Below are 16,204 nucleotides of genomic sequence, written 5' to 3'. Positions count from 1 at the left end.
ATGTACGATAACACAAGCACATAAAAAGTAGAAGTAGAGTTATTTATTTGATCGTCAGCGACAGTGTCTGACTACTGTAAAACAATACACTCTACTACAAGGACAAGGCCAGCCTGAACTTCCTGTCTGGAGAGTCACACAGAGGTTGTGAACACACACACAATGCAAACAATGGTAACCTTGGAGACAATAGGGCATTCATATCGAACGTTACAAATGCGCATGTATCAAAATGTTTAACAGCAAACAATGGAAAACTACTACGATTGCTTATATCCAATATTAGCTGTAAGCTAAAACATTGGAACTTAGCATGGACCCTGTCACGTCCTGACCAGCAGAGGGAGTAATTGTATTATTTTTGGTCAGGACGTGGCAGACGTTTTTGTGTTTTGTATGTATTTCTACGTTCTGTCTAGTTTAGTTTTTCTATGTTTAGGATTGGGTGTTGGACTCTCAATTGGAGGCAGGTGTTTCTAGTTGCCTCTGATTGAGAGTCCTATATATAGGTGTGTGTTTGGTTTGGTACTTTGTGGGTAGTTGTCTTTAGCACTGCTGTAGTAAGTATAGCCTGTTAAACTGTCGGTCTTCGTTTTGTTGTTCTGGTGTTCACTTTATTTAAAATAAATATTCAAGATGAGCAACCACATTCCTGCTGTGTTTTGGTCCTCTCTACCCGAAGACAGCCGTTACAGAATTACCCACCAAATAAGGGCCAAGCAGCGGAGGAAGGAGCAATGGGAATTCGATATGGACTGGCGGGAGAAGTGGACCTGGGAGGATTTTCTGGACGGGGCAGGACCTTGGCACCAGGCTGGGGAATACCGTCGCCCAAGGGAAGAGAGAGAGGCCAAGGCAGAGAGGCGTCGATATGAGGCCATGTACGCGCTGAGGGAGAAGCACGAGAGGCACCCCCAATAATTTTTTGGCTAGGCCAAGGAAGAGCCATAAGCCAGCTACCCGTGCTTACAGGGAGGAACGTATGGAGTGGAGGGCGCCGAGTTACGAAGAAGTGCGCACGATCTCGCCCATACGTACGCACAGTCCAGTGCGAGTTTTTCCAGCCCCTCGCAGATGCCGTGCTAGAGTGGGCATCCAGCCTGGTAGGAGGAGTGCATCTGGTCGCCGGTACGCCTCCTAGGACCAGGCTACCCTACGCCCGCTCTACGCACGGTAACCATCAAGCCCCTGCACAGCCCAGTTCGCCCTGTACTAGCACCCCGCTCGTACCCTGCTGTTAGTTCCACACAGCCAGGACTGGTTGTGCAGGAGGTGCGAGCAAGACCACCTATGCGCCTCCATGGCCCAGTCTGTCCAGTTCCCGCCTCTCGTGCTGACCCGGAAGTGCGTATCTCCAGTCTGGCACGACCAGTACCAGCACCACGCATCAAGCTTCCAACAAGTCAGCCTAGTCCTACTCAGCCTGCTCCCGCTCCTCGCACTAGCCCTGAGGTGCGTGTCCCCAGGCTGGTACCTCCACTACCAGCCCCACGCATCAGGCTTCCAGTGCGTCAGACCAGGCCAGAGTGTCCGGCAACAGTGCCTCGTCCAGAGTGTCCGGCAACAGTGCCTCGTCCAGAGTGTCCGGCAACAGTGCCTCGTCCAGAGTGTCCGGCAACAGTGCCTCGTCCAGAGTTTCCGGAACCAGGGGAGACGGCCCACTGTCCGGAACCGGGTGAGTCTGCCCGCGACCCGGAACCGGGTGAGTCTGCATGTGATCCGGAACCGAGCGAATTTAAATTAACTTTGAACTGTGTGAGTCTGCTTACAGCTCGAAACCGAATGAGTCTGCCTACGACCCGGAACTGAGTGAGTTTGCCTGTGGTCCAGAACCAAGAGACTCTGTCTACAGTCTGGAGGACAGTAGGCCGGAGCCAAAGCCACCTCCAGTATAGGTGGGTTGGGGAGGGGGGGTGTTGCACAGGTGCTGTCGTTGACGGCAGCTTCCCTCCCTTTAGTTTAGGGGGATATTTTTGTTGTTTGGGGGTTTTTGTGTTTTCTTTTGAGGTGCATTCGGGGTATTCACCTTTGGGGGGGGGTACTGTCACGTGGCAGACATTTTGTGTGTTGTATGTATTTCTACGTTCTGTCTAGTTTCGTTTTTCTATGTTTAGGATTGGGTGTTGGACTCTCAATTGGAGGCAGGTGTTTCTAGTTGCCTCTGATTGAGAGTCCTATATATAGGTGTGTGTTTGGTATTTTGTGGGTAGTTGTCTTTAGCACTGCTGTAGTAAGTATAGCCTGTTAACTGTCGTTCTTCGTTTTGGTGTTCACTTTATTTAAAATAAATATTCAAGATGAGCAACCACATTCCTGCTGCGTTTTGGTCCTCTCTACCCGAAGACAGCCGTTACAGACCCAAGCCGAGGCCTACTGTTTAACTTAGCTACTGTATCCACAACACAACGAAGCAGACCACAACTACATAAAACAAAACTAAGACTACTTTATTTACAAGAGTCTTTAGGGGTCTGAGATATTTTGACCTCTACCTTTTGAGAATAAACATATTACCTGTTAAACAAGATCTCTTTCTCTGAGCAATTGTATAATTATAAAATAATAACTTCCTCATTTTTTGTAGCATACAATATAGCTCAGTATTTGAATTATTTATTTTATACAGTCATTATTGCTCATCTTTATCAAGGGTGTCAATCATTTTGGACCTCACTGTATAACCAACCTATTACAATTTGGCATGTCTTAAAACTGTCTCCTCATTCAGTTACAAAGTACTGAATGCCAGCGTCATCCCCGAGGGCCAGTTCATGGACAACAAGAAGGCTTCTGAGAAGCTGCTTGTGTCCATTCATATAAATCACAATGATTTTTCAATCACTTCCGAACCCACTGTGTTTCTTTTCCTGTACCTGAGTGAATCCATTCTCTCTGTGATCCACTCACATGTCTTGTTGTTGACTTAAATAAACATCATCTCCATTCAACATTTGAAGGTCCAGACCCAAATGGACCCCTAAGGACCCCTAAGCCCTATCTACATGTGTAGGTAATATTATGTGGGTAGGCCTTGCCCTCTGATAGGCTAGAGCTGGAAGTTTCAACCATATTACTTATACTAATCAAATCCTCTCATATCTCCACAAGTGCATAGGGCATTAGGTTTAGGGAGCGATTTGGGATTGGGTCTAAGAATGTGTTAATTCTGTATTGAGTGCTTTCAGCGGTCAAGTGAATTATATAAATCATTTTTCAATGTTTTAAATGGGATTGTCATTTGCCCTCTGTGACATCATCATAGTGTGCCTGTAAAAAGGGGGAGGGGCTCAGCCAGCCCACTGTAGAAATAATGACATCACCACCATAGTTTTTAAAGGGATGTTGGGGTCTTTAAATTTCAATAGCCTCATTATTGAGCCTTAACACTGGTATAAAACGTCTTACAGGATTTCATGTTTCCACACAAGCCTGTGTTTAACGAAGATGATGCAAAAATCCTCCATTATAAACTTAACTTTAAGCTTACTTTACTTTAACCATGTGGTAAAAAAAATGTAAACCTTAAAATAGTGTTCTGTATGTCTTCATGATTCGGCTTCACTCAAAGTTTACATATGAACGACTCAACTCAAAGTTCACATATGAACGACTCAACTCAAAGTTCACATATGAACGACTCAACTCAAAGTTTACATGTGAACGACTCAACTCAAAGTTTACATATGAACGACTCAACTCAAAGTGAAGACAACAGGATGACGTGGTCTAGAAACAGTCCACAGCTCCTGTCCCCAAGCCTAGGAACCTGTGTAGATCAGGGCTGTATGTACACTGCCTTGTAAAAGTAGTCCTACCCCTTGGATTTATTCACATTGTATTGTTACAAAGTAGGCTTAAAATGGATATAATTGCAAAAACAAAAATCTACAATCTACACAAAATACTCTGTAATGTTAAAGTGGAAGAAAAAGTTTTGTTATTTCTAAAGGGAAAATACATCAATCTAGTTGTTGCATAAGTATTCAGCTCTCTGAGTTAATACATGTTAGAAACACCTTTGGCAGTGATTACAGCTGAGAGTCTTCTTGGGTAAGTCTCTAAGAGCTTTACACACCTGGATTGTGCAATATTAGCCCATTATTATTTTTAGAATTCTTTAAGCTCTGTCAAGAGGTTGGGGATCACGGCTAGACAGAAATGGCCAAGTCTTGCCATAGATTGTCAAACAGATTTAAGTCAAAACTGTAACTAGGCCACTCAGGAACATTCACTGTCTTCTTTGTAAGAAACTCCAGTGTAGAGTTGACCTTGTGTTGTAAGTTATTGCCCTGCTGAAAAGTGAATTCATCTCCCAGAGTGTGGTGTAAAGCAGGTTTTCCTCTAGGATTTTGCCTGTGCTTAGCTCCACCCCTTTTCATTTTATCCTGAAAAACACCCTAGTATTTGCGGATGACAAGCATACCCATATCATGATGCAGCCACCACCATGCTTGAAAATAAGAAGGCAGTTACTCAGTGATGTGGTGTGTTGGATTTGCCCCAAACATAAGGCTTTGCATTTAGGCCAAAAAGTGTATTCCTTTTCAGTATTGTTTTGCAGTATTACTTTAGTGACTTGTTGCATACATGCAGGTTTTGGAATATTTGTATTCTATATACTTGTGTTCTTCTTTTCACACATTTAAGTAATCATTGTGGAGTCACTACAATATTGTTGATCCATCCTCAGTTTTCTCCTATCAAAGTCACTAAACTCTGTAACTGTTTTAAAATCACCAATGTCCTCATGGTAACATCCCTGAGCAGGTTCCTTCCTGTCCTGCAGCTCAGTTCAGAAGGATGACTGTCACACAGACTGAGTCCATGTAACTTATAAGGTGTATTAGGCTTGACTAAACAAAGGGGCTGAATACTTAAGCAACGACTATATTTGAGTTATCAATTTTTTATTAATCTTTTTAAAAAAATTGAATTTTTCTTCCAATTTCACATTACAGAGTTATTTCAGTAGGTTATTGACCAAAAAGGACATTTAAATCCATTTTACTTCCACGTTGTAAGATAATAAAATATGAAGTAATCCAAGGGGTATGAATACTTTTGCAAGGTACTGTATCAATGTACTGTATCAAGGTATTGTATCAAGACACTGTATCAATGTACTGTATCAAGGTATTGTATCAAGGTACTGTATCAAGACACTGTATCAAGACACTGTATCAAGACACTGTATCAAGGTACTGTATAAAGGTACTGTATCAAGGTACTGTATCAAGGTACTGTATCAAGACACTGTATCAAGACACTGTATCAAGACACTGTATCAAGGTACTGTATCAAGACACTGTATCAAGACACTGTATCAAGACACTGTTTCAAGACACTGTATCAAGACACTGTATCAAGAATGCTGATCTAGGATCAGATAACCCCTGACCCCACCCAGTCCATGACATCTTATCAGACCCCCCCTGACCCCACCCCGTCCATAACATCTTATCAGACCCCCCCTGACCCCACCCCGTTCATGACATCTTATCAGACCCCCCCTGACCCCACCTCGTCCATGTCATCTTATCAGACCCCCCCTGACCCCACCCCGTCCATGACATCTTATTCATTATGATCTGAAAGGCAATTATAAATCACTACTACTCTGAGCTGCATGCTACATATATATATTCTTATTTACAATGATGAATGATACCGGGGAACAGTGGGTTACCTGCCTTGTTCAGGAGCAGAACAACAGATTTTGGTCTCTGAAAGGATTGGTCCCTGAAAGGATTGGATAGGAAAGCAATATGGTGAAAACTCCTGGCCTATCAGAGGGCAGGGTTGACCTACCACCATATTGCTTATTTATCCCATTCTTTCAGATCTACACAAGCTGACTAGACTAGCTGGTGCTACTCCTGGAATACATCAAACAAGTGGAAAGACTAGAGAGATCCAGGAGGGGTTTGGGAAACACTGGACTAGAGTCTAGGGATCACAGGATGTTGGTGGCACACATGGTTTCCAGTTGTTTGATGCCATTCCATTTGCTCCGTTCCAGCCATTATTATGAGCCATCCTCCCCTCAGCAGCCTCCACTGCTAGGGATTGATTCAGGAATGGGCCAACAGCCAACCTTTCTCTCACCACAGCTCCACAGCTCCACCCAGTGGAGAGACTGGAGAACTGCTACCTCGTAAAACTTTCCCCAAACCAACAGCACCTTGGTGCTTTACAGACAGCTCTGTTTGAGGTTTAGAGGGTAATAAATGCAACTGTCATCTTGATAACAGCAACTGTTTTACAGACTCTAGCTTGACCCTGTGAGCTCTTTGTAATGAAACACACCCACCCACACAAACACATGAGGCCTGAAGGCACAACCCACATTGAGTTTACTGTAACAATGGAGAGGTGGAAGGTCCTCAACCAACAGTAACAATGGAGAGAGGTGGAAGGTCCTCAACCAACAGTAATAATGGAGAGAGGTGGAAGGTCCTCAACCAACAGTAACAATGGAGAGAGGTGGAAGGTCCTCAACCAACAGTAATAATGGAGAGGTGGAAGGTCCTCAACCAACAGTAATAATGGAGAGAGGTGGAAGGTCCTCAACCAACAGTAATAATGGAGAGAACTGGAAGGTCCTCAACCAACAGTAACAATGGAGAGAGGTGGAAGGTCCTCAACCAACAGTAACAATGGAGAGAACTGGAAGGTCCTCAACCAACAGTAATAATGGAGAGGTGGAAGGTCCTCAACCAACAGTAACAATGGAGAGAAGTGGAAGGTCCTCAACCAACAGTAACAACAAATGCCTTACAATAAATATAGACATGTTTATTTCTATGTTTACAACCTGTTAAATAGACAATCATTAGACAATGAGCATCATCATACAGAGTTATTTATTGACATCATCAAATCACAGCATACACACACAGCAACTCAGGTTTGGGGAAATGATCAGTCCTAAAACAATGCAAGTCTATGTGTATACAACATACACAGTACAATGAAATCACACTGTAGTGCATAAATTCATTACTAGAATCAAAACAAGTATTTCTGTGACCTTGAAAGTTACACAGGGCTGTAGGTTTGGATGGAGATCAGGGGAGTAGTGCAGGAGGGACCCCATCCTTCATATGACATGCTGGGTGGTTCCCAAGGCTCACTCCAGACTCTGGGCCCCTGGGGGTCAAAGATAATCTGACTGTTAGAGAGGAAACACAGCAGAACGATGGCCGAGTGCTTTTGGCCAGAATATCGGCCACAAATTTTTGTTCATTTCCCTACTATTCTACATTTAGGTCCAAAGCCTATACAATATATTAGCTCATAAACTATATAATACATTACTAAAGTAAAATAATTACAGGTGATTGGCCCGATGGTGAGGGGCTTGAGGCGGATGGACTTGGAGACAGAGCGGGATCTCCTCCTAGAACACACCTGTAGAGAGAGAAACCAAACACTATGTCAGAGAGACCAACCACTGAGTCACAGAGACCAACCACTAAGTCAGAGAGACCAACCACTAAGTCAGAGAGACCAACCACTGAGTCAGAGAGACCAACCACTAAGTCAAAGAAACCTGAAAGCCCAAGGAGATAGTTAATGAGTCTGAGAAGAACATCAGGACTCACTGGAGTGCAGGAGGAGCTCCCCTGGTCACACAGGCTGAGGCTGCAGTGCAGGAAGAAGTAACGGTAGTCCACCTGCAACGCAGCAGAGAAGCGAGCCCTGAGGGACGAGCCACTTTCCTCCACGGTCACCTGGGTACGATTTGTAGGACACCTGGGAGAAGAGCCAAGAAACAGCAAAGGGTTGAAGGTTTGCACGGCTACACAGACCGTACTCAGCAACAAACATACCATACTTCACACACAAAACAAACACACATAGACATGCAAACAGCTGATGAATAGAGTCATGGACCTGTCCTGAATCATGTAGGTCCATGGGAGACTATCAGGGCTGGGGAATTCCGTGGTGTAGCAGTCTTCCAGAACAACAACAAAACGTTCTGCCTCGGACTCCTCTACGGACACGCCCACGTGCAGGAAGGAACCAGCAATCAGGGTGACTGGCTGACCAGCTGGGTAAGGCTGTGTGTAGTTGGAGTCGCGGTACAGAGACATGGAGGCCTTGGCCTTGGCACCGACTCTGACAACTTTATGATCAGTTCTGTGATGAGGTACAAAGAGGTGAAGCTACAAATCAAACTTTATGAACATTAAAATAACAGCTGAATGCTCATAATGACGACACTGTTAGAAAAAAAGTGTTCCAAACGGGTTCTTTGGCTCTCCTCATAGGAGGACTGTCCTCTTTGGCTGTCCTCATGGTTCCAGGTTGAACCCATTTTGGTTCTAGGTAGAACCCTTTGGGTTCCATGAAGAACCCTCTGTGGAGAGGGTTCTACATGGAACTCGAAATAATTATATCTGGAACCAAAAGGTTTCTGCCTGGAACCAAAAGGGGTTATTCAAAGGGTTCTTCTATGGGGACAGCCGAAGAATCCTTTTAGGTTCTAGATAGCACCTTTTTTTCTAATAGTGTAGTCTGCACAAATACAACAGAATAAACAGAATGGACTTTCTGCATATTTTCTCACAGTGGGAGAGGTCTGATGGCCATATCCAGGCTGCTTTCTGTCTCCAGAGGATAGACACAGGAGAAGGGAAAGCTGAAGGGTCGGGAGTCGTTTCTCCCATCTACTGGATAAACAAATAAGCTGTTGGAGTAGACAGCATGGGTGGTGTTTGTCTGGGAAAAAGGAGGGGGGGTTAAGAAATATGTCATATTCATGTATTTATTAGGCCTGCTTGCATTAGTGATGTGTAGACTACAGTGAAATCCCAGTGATTTGATAGACAATTAATCACCATTAACACAAATGTCATATCCGTCTTCAATCCTATTTATTTACGTAACCTTTATTTAAGCACCAGTTGTCAGAGCAGTTCACAGATCACTGCACCTGTATATAGCTCATCTGTAAATAGCCCATCCAACTACCTCATCCCCATAATGTTATTTATTTATTTTTACTCCTTTGCACCCCAGTATCTCTACTTGCACATTCATCTTCTGCACATCTATCACTCCAGTGTTTAATTGCTAAATTGCAATTATTTTGCCACTATGGCCTATTTATTGCCTTACCTCCCTTATCTTACCTAATTTGCACACACTGTATGTAGACTTTTTATATTGTGTTATTGTTTGTGTCGCACTGCTTTGCTTTATCTTGGCCAGGTCGCAGTTGTAAATGAGAACTTGTTCTCAACTAGCCTACCTGGTTAAATAAAGGTGAAATATATTTTTTTTATTAAAAAGTAAGATGCGAACCAACTAAAGTGTATGTTTAGTAATAATTCATAAAACTTCTCCAGGGAAAATATTGGGGATGGGACAGCAATATAGGACCTTCTTGAACATAAAGTGAAAATATTTCTCACCTCCAGAGTGTTTCCACAGCGTCCCTCCCTGCGCTCCACCTGGTACCACACCGTGCCGTTACGATCCTCGTGGGCGGAGCAGCGGTGGTCGGCCAGGTGAGCAGAGGAAGCATCCAGACCAGCAGCCTCCAGGTAAACATTTGGAAGGCCCACCTTCAGGAGGCTCCGCCCACACACCAGCTCTGGTGCTAAGTAAACAACACAGGAGGTTATTTAAGCAATAAGGTGTGTGAACAGGTACATGTGTGAGCCTGAGATCCCTGTGTGGCTTCTTATACACCACGCAACACGGAATGCCTGGATACATCCCTTAGCCGTGGTATATTGGCTATATACCACAAACCCCAAAGCTGCCTTATCAACCAATCATCATTCAGGGCTGGAACCTTGAATGTTGATTGGCTGAAAGCTGTGGTATCTGAGACCATATACCACGGGTATGAGAAAACATGTATTTTTACTGTTCTAATTCCGTTGATAATCAGTTTATAATAGTAATAAGGCACCTTGGTGGTTTGTGATATATGGCCAATATACCACGCCTCCTCTGACCTTATTGGTTAAAAGATACGCATCTTAAAGATGCATCATTTCACCCCTAAATCTCTACGTTTCATAGTGTTTGAAAAAATACAGATCTGACAATACAGTTTATATTTGTTCAGCACTCACCTTTCCTCTCACATCTCCAGTTGGTCTCATTGTCGCTCACACAGGCATCAAACACTCCACATGTAGAACACACCATGGTGTTGACATCTGGAAGAGACAGAGGTAGAGTTAAATGGCTTTGTGATGTCTAGTTATTTGAACATTCTTTGTGTCTTTAAGAATCAGGGATAAACACTTTACGATAGCAATATACCTGCACAGTAAGCCATGTTGCATGTTGTTAAAGGGACAAACTTGTAGACATAGTAGTTTCCATAGCAGGCTTTGACATGGATGGGATTTTGCCTCCAGTAGCAGCAGTCATAATAATAGTGTCCACAGACGCTCCTCTGAACCACTCCGTCTCCCAGCTGGGGATGAGTTAATGGAAGCCACAAGGGGATCTCAGTCCCACACATGTACCTTTCCACACACCTCTCTGGCATCTGAACACTGTTGTTCCCCAGGAACAGGCGATACCAGCCCTGCCAGTTGACAGACGTGTCACAGTGGTAGCCGTTAACTGCACCGTTGTTGGTGGTGGAACGCCAGTCGTCATTCAGTACAGAGTAGTGCTGGCAGGGGTCTGCACAGAGGGATGATCCACCAACACTGATACAGTCCTCTCCCACTGGACACTGTCTCCCCCCGCACTGAAACTGCACTGAGCGGGAGTCAGAACCAGGACTGGAGCGGAGGTCGTCTTCAGGAGGCACCAGGCAGTTGAAGGATCCGGGGGTGTTCTCACAGACCTGAGGAGGGCTGCAGGGTTGGTCTGGGAGGGAACACTCGTCAACGTCCACACAGCCCAGCTCCGAGGACCAGCGGTAACCTTGACGACAGCAGGAGCCTTTAGCGCAGAACTCAAGGTCGTAGCAGGTGATGCCGTCGCCAACGAAGCCATCTTGACAGGTGCAAGTGACGGACCAGGTTTGGAAAGCATCTCCCCTCTCATGTTCCACAGGTGAGTCTAGGCAGGTGGCTTGGCCATGACACGCCTCACAACTGGTAACAACCGTACCTGAGAAAACAATACCCCATAAAGCTTATGACAAGACACTACATTCAATTTAATCAATAAGGCCTGAGGAGGTCTGATATATTGGCCGTTATAAACTGGGTAGTTTGGGTCCTGGATGCTGATTGGTTGAAAGCTGTGGAAAATCAGACATTATAAACTGGTTGGTTAGAGCCCTGAATGCTGATTTGCTGACACCCGTATACCACGGGTATGAAAATACATTTATATTTACTGCTCTAATTACGTTGGTAAACAGTTTATAATAGCAATAAGGCACCTTAAAGATTTGTGTTATATGGCCAATATACCACAGGCTAAGAACAGCCCTTAGCCGTGGTATATTGGCCATGTACCACACCCCCTCGTGCCTTATTGCTTAAATATACCACAAGTATGATGCAAAATTACTTGTTTACTGTTCTAATTACGTTGGTAACTAGTTTATAATAGCAATAATGCACATCAGGGGTTTGTGGTATATGGCCAATATGTCACTGCTAAGGGCTGTATCCAAGCACCACCCTACACATCTTGCCTAAGAACAACAACACATAAAACCTCACATAATTCTGCTAAAAAACTATTACAATTTATCTCATCCAGTGGTACAGGTGAAGTCATTAGTTTACATACACCTTAGCCAAATACATTTAAACTCAGTTTTTCACAATTCCTGACATTTAATCCTAGTAAAGAATTCCCTGTCTTAGGTCAGTTAGGATCACCACTTTATTTTAAGAATGTGAAATGTCAGAATAATAGTAGAGAATGATTTATTTCAGCTTTTATTTTTTTCATCACATTCCCGGTGGGTCAGAAGTTTACATACACTCAATTAGTATTTGGTAGCAATGCCTTTAAATTGTTTCACTTAGGTCAAACGTTTCCACAATAAGTTGGGTGAATTTTGGCCCATTCCTCCTGACAGAGCTGGTGTAACTGAGTCAGGTTTGTATGCCTCCTTGCTCACACACGCTTTTTCAGTTCTGCCCACAAATTTTCGATAGGACTGAGGTCAGGGCTTTGTGATGGCCACTCCAATACCTTGACTTTGTTGTCCTTAAGCCATTTTGCCACAACTTTGGAAGTATGCTTGGGGTCATTGTCCATTTGGAAGACCCATTTGCAACCAAGCTTTAACTTCCTGAGTGATGTCTTGAGATGTTGCTTCAATATATCCACATAATTTCCCTCCTCATGATGCCATCTATTTTGTGAAGTGCACCAGTCCCTCCTGCAGCAAAGCACCCCGACAACATGATGCTGCCACCTCCGTACTTCACGGTTGGGATGGTGTTCTTCGGCTTCCAAGCCTCCCCCTTTTTCCTCCAAACATAACGATGGTCATTATGGCCAAACAGTTCTTTTTTTGTTTCATCAGACCAGAAGACATTTCTCCAAAAAGTACAATCTTTGTCCCCATGTGCAGTTGCAAACCGTAGTCTGGCTTTTTTATGGCTGTTTTGGAGCAGTGGCTTCTTCCTTGCTGAGCGGCATTTCAGGTTATGTCGATATAAGACTCGTTTTACTGTGGATATAGATACTTTTGTACCAGTTTCCTCCAGCATCTTCACAAGGTACTTTGCTGTTGTTCTGGAATTGATTTGCACTTTTCTCACCAAAGTACGTTCATCTCTAGGAGACAGAACGCATCTCCTTCCTGAGCGGTATGACGGCTGCGTGGTCCCATGGTGTTTATAGTTGCGTACTATTGTTTGTACAGATGAACGTGGTACCTTCAGGCGTTTGGAAATTGCTCCCAATGATGAACCAGACTTGTGGAGGTCTACAATTTTTTTCTGAGGTCTTGGCTGATTTCTTTTGATTTTCCCATGATGTCAAGCAAAGAGGCACTGAGTTTGAAGGTAGGCCTTGAAATACATCCACAGGTACACCTACAATTGACTCAAATGATTTCAATTAGCCTATCAGAAGCTTCTAAAGCCATGACATCATTTTATGGAATTTTCCAAGCTGTTTAAAGGCACAGTCAACTTAGTGTATGTAAACTTCTGACCCACTGGAATTGTAAACAATTGTTGGAAAAATGACTTGTGTCATGCACAAAGTAGATGTCCTAACCGACATGCCAAAACTATAGTTTGTTAACAAGAAATTTGTGGGGTGGTTGAAAAATGAGTTTTAATGACTCCAACATAAGTGTATGTAAACTGCCGACTTCAACTGTATATAGTATTTTTAAGTGAGTACTGATGCCGTCTTGTGATAAGTAGTGGTCACTTTTTTCAAAATCAGGGGCGCTTCACCCCGTGGGCTAAATTGTCATCATCAGGGATTTCAAGTTTGTATCTGTCCATTTTTACCCAGCTGATCATAGCGAAAATTAAAATACTTCTGCATTTGGTGGTGTGTACACATTAATTCTCATTGGAAGTAGGCTCAGGATAACTGGGCAGCTGATATTCAGAGATTAAATAGCCAAATTGATTAGTCACAGGAATCAGGACTAATAAATTCAATGCAACTGGCTGTTTTACAAACTGTAGGCCTACCATATGGATGGGCATTCCTAAAATTCCATTCTGGCTGACACTGTAGGCTGCAGCCCAGTAATCACAGACCGATGCTGACGTCTTTTGGACGTCTTTATTTGGTCCTGTCTGAACCAGCCTTGATTTCCACGTCCATGGACATTGATTTTTGGTCCGGTCCGGTTGTCTGTTTGGTTCAGATTTGGTCTGGAATGGACCGGCCTTGGTCCAAACATAAACGTCTATAAATGACGTATTTTCAACTTTAATTAAGAACCGAAAATGAACAAGATTTAAATGTCCGGAAAATAAGTTTCTTCAACATCCAGAAAATACATATTTTCAACCTCCAGAAAATACATATTTTCTACTTTCATTCAGAACCGAAAATGTACCTGATTTCAATCAACATCCAGAAAAAACGTTGTTTTCAATGTCTGGAAAATATGTATTTTCAACTTCTGGAAAATAAGTATTTTAAACATCCGGAAAATACGTATTTTCACCTTTCATTCAGAATCTAAAATTAACCTAACTTCAACGTCTGTAAAATAAGTACTTAGGCGTCTTTTCAACATTGTTTTGCTTACTGGGACTATTCTAGTTTTGCAGTGTATAGGAGGGTAGCAATTTCTTTCTCTTGCTTAGAGTGGCAGGTCCTTGCTGAAGCTAACTGTAGGGTCGCATCAATTCAAATCTGGTATTAGAACAAATTATTTGGCAAAGAGTAACTCAAGTTTTCTTTGTTCTTTAATTATTGCAAACACTTGAATGGTAAATATGTTGTTTGTATATATATACGGTCTCTCTGTGACACCACACAGGGCAGACAGAGAAGAGAACGTCACATCCTATTGTTTTCCCTTATATACTCTGACAGAGATAGTTCCCGCTCAATGCTGGCCTGTCAGAGGGAGGAGGAGCGTGGTTTAAACTTGCTCATCCTAACATCGGCGTGCAGGCTGGTCCCAGCCTCGTGACGCACTTCCTGTCGCCGGTTGTAGTTCTTGTCTTCAGCAGTTGATTTATCCGTAGTTTATATACTTAATATTGTAGCATAGCTTCCCCGGTATATTATATAGGTTATGCAAACAAATAGCCAGTTCAACCCTAACATAACATAAATTAACTACCCTAGTACTTTGTTTGTAATATCCAAACCATAACGCAAAATATGCTGATTTCAAAGCTGATTGCCACCAGCAACTTTATTCATTCCCTTAATAGGTCCCTCCGTCACGTCTCTCCATCAGCCAAAGATGATCTATTGCCTCAGTAAAGTCAGTGCCCTCTTGCTGAGAAGGGTCTATTTGCAGACCATGTTTACTACATGCGGCTACACTACATGTTGCGCCCATTACACGCCGCGGCCACTACTTGTCACGTACACTGCCATTGAGGTTGCTAGCTAGGACATCGGCACACAGTGTCCTTTGCCCCCGCCTGCCAAGCACTGCTTTCCTGTAGTTGTTTTAACGTTAAAGTGGGGGTAATCCCTACCCAGTAGTCCCATTCAAGTTTGGTTGGTTACACTAGCTAGCTACTTCCCTCGCCGTAACATTAACAGAACTGCAGGAAAGCAGTGCTCGGTAGGCGGGGGCGAGTTTATCAATAGATTTACCATTCAAATAAATAATTATCATTATGTTGTTATGTAGTTAGATTGGTACAAACGAAGTCAAATTGATTGTATAATTGATTCATTAATGCATACATGGCTGTCTCTTAAAAATGTTGACGTAAAACGATATGATATTCGACTCAAAAGATGCCCAATGATTAAACTGAGCAGTAGCTGAGTTTGTCTGTCTGGATCAAGTGCCATTGTGTGACTTTGACTGATATACTGTACCTTCTTTTTTTTTTTTTTGCTGTGGTATCGTTTTGATTACCGTTCTCCTAGCAGCAGGATATTATGCTAGCAACAGGATCGCATATTTTATTTTTCACAATAGAAGTCCCCCTGCAGAAACATGCTAAACATTGGGGATATATATAAATAATATATTATTATTTGTTTTTTTGTTTTTGTGCAGTACAAGTGGTTTTTACAGCATTGCAACCACCTTTGAAAAAAGGTGTGGATAATATGAAGTATTTTATTTTTTATATTGTATTATTTACACCAGCATTTATTTTGAAAGTTTACACAAATACTGGTATTTTGAAAGCTATTGTGTAGGCTATATTTAAATAAATACACGTTTAATAAAATACAAATATAGGTTATTGGAATGAATCAATAGAGTCTGTGAAACAAAATTGGTATATTGTGCTGGGCAATGGATTTAATACAGAGTGCTGGTGAATGCTTACTCCACCCACTCCATTCACTGCAATGCAATAGAGTAGACTGAATATGAAATACTTTGTTCTCCACCCCCTCCATAGCCCCCAATGCAATACACTGTAATAGACTGTACATGGGATACATATTGACTTGTAGAGAGATAACTTGTCTACCTGTCTCAGCTAAAGTGGTGTGGGAAATACTCAGTAGGGTGTCTACGTACTAAATATATGTACTTTTGTAGGAGGTCTGTGTTATTAAACATATCCATCAGGACTTTGTTCTTTACCCACTCCATAGCTATCTATAACCCCTCCAAGCAGCAGGT

At 42.9% G+C, this 16,204-nt stretch overlaps 1 protein-coding gene across 1 annotated transcript in view; it reads right to left on the bottom strand.

Annotated features, from left to right (window-relative positions):
• The window catches only part of LOC115181676 (uncharacterized), a 44,608-nt gene that overhangs the window by 18,085 nt on the left and 10,319 nt on the right, over positions 1-16,204 (bottom strand). Inside the window, exons 9-17 of the mRNA XM_029743509.1 lie at positions 10,288-11,094; positions 10,095-10,181; positions 9,423-9,610; positions 8,576-8,727; positions 7,897-8,145; positions 7,605-7,755; positions 7,335-7,410; positions 7,134-7,149; positions 6,307-6,329 (exon numbers count right to left, since the gene is read on the bottom strand). Coding sequence (XP_029599369.1) covers positions 6,307-6,329; positions 7,134-7,149; positions 7,335-7,410; positions 7,605-7,755; positions 7,897-8,145; positions 8,576-8,727; positions 9,423-9,610; positions 10,095-10,181; positions 10,288-11,094 — 1,749 coding nt within the window. The remainder of the gene's footprint in view (positions 1-6,306; positions 6,330-7,133; positions 7,150-7,334; positions 7,411-7,604; positions 7,756-7,896; positions 8,146-8,575; positions 8,728-9,422; positions 9,611-10,094; positions 10,182-10,287; positions 11,095-16,204) is intronic.

The sequence above is a fragment of the Salmo trutta genome, unplaced genomic scaffold (genome assembly GCF_901001165.1).
Source record: "Salmo trutta unplaced genomic scaffold, fSalTru1.1, whole genome shotgun sequence".
NCBI classification, from domain to species: domain Eukaryota; kingdom Metazoa; phylum Chordata; class Actinopteri; order Salmoniformes; family Salmonidae; genus Salmo; species Salmo trutta.
This window is presented reverse-complemented; position numbering and strand designations above follow the sequence as displayed.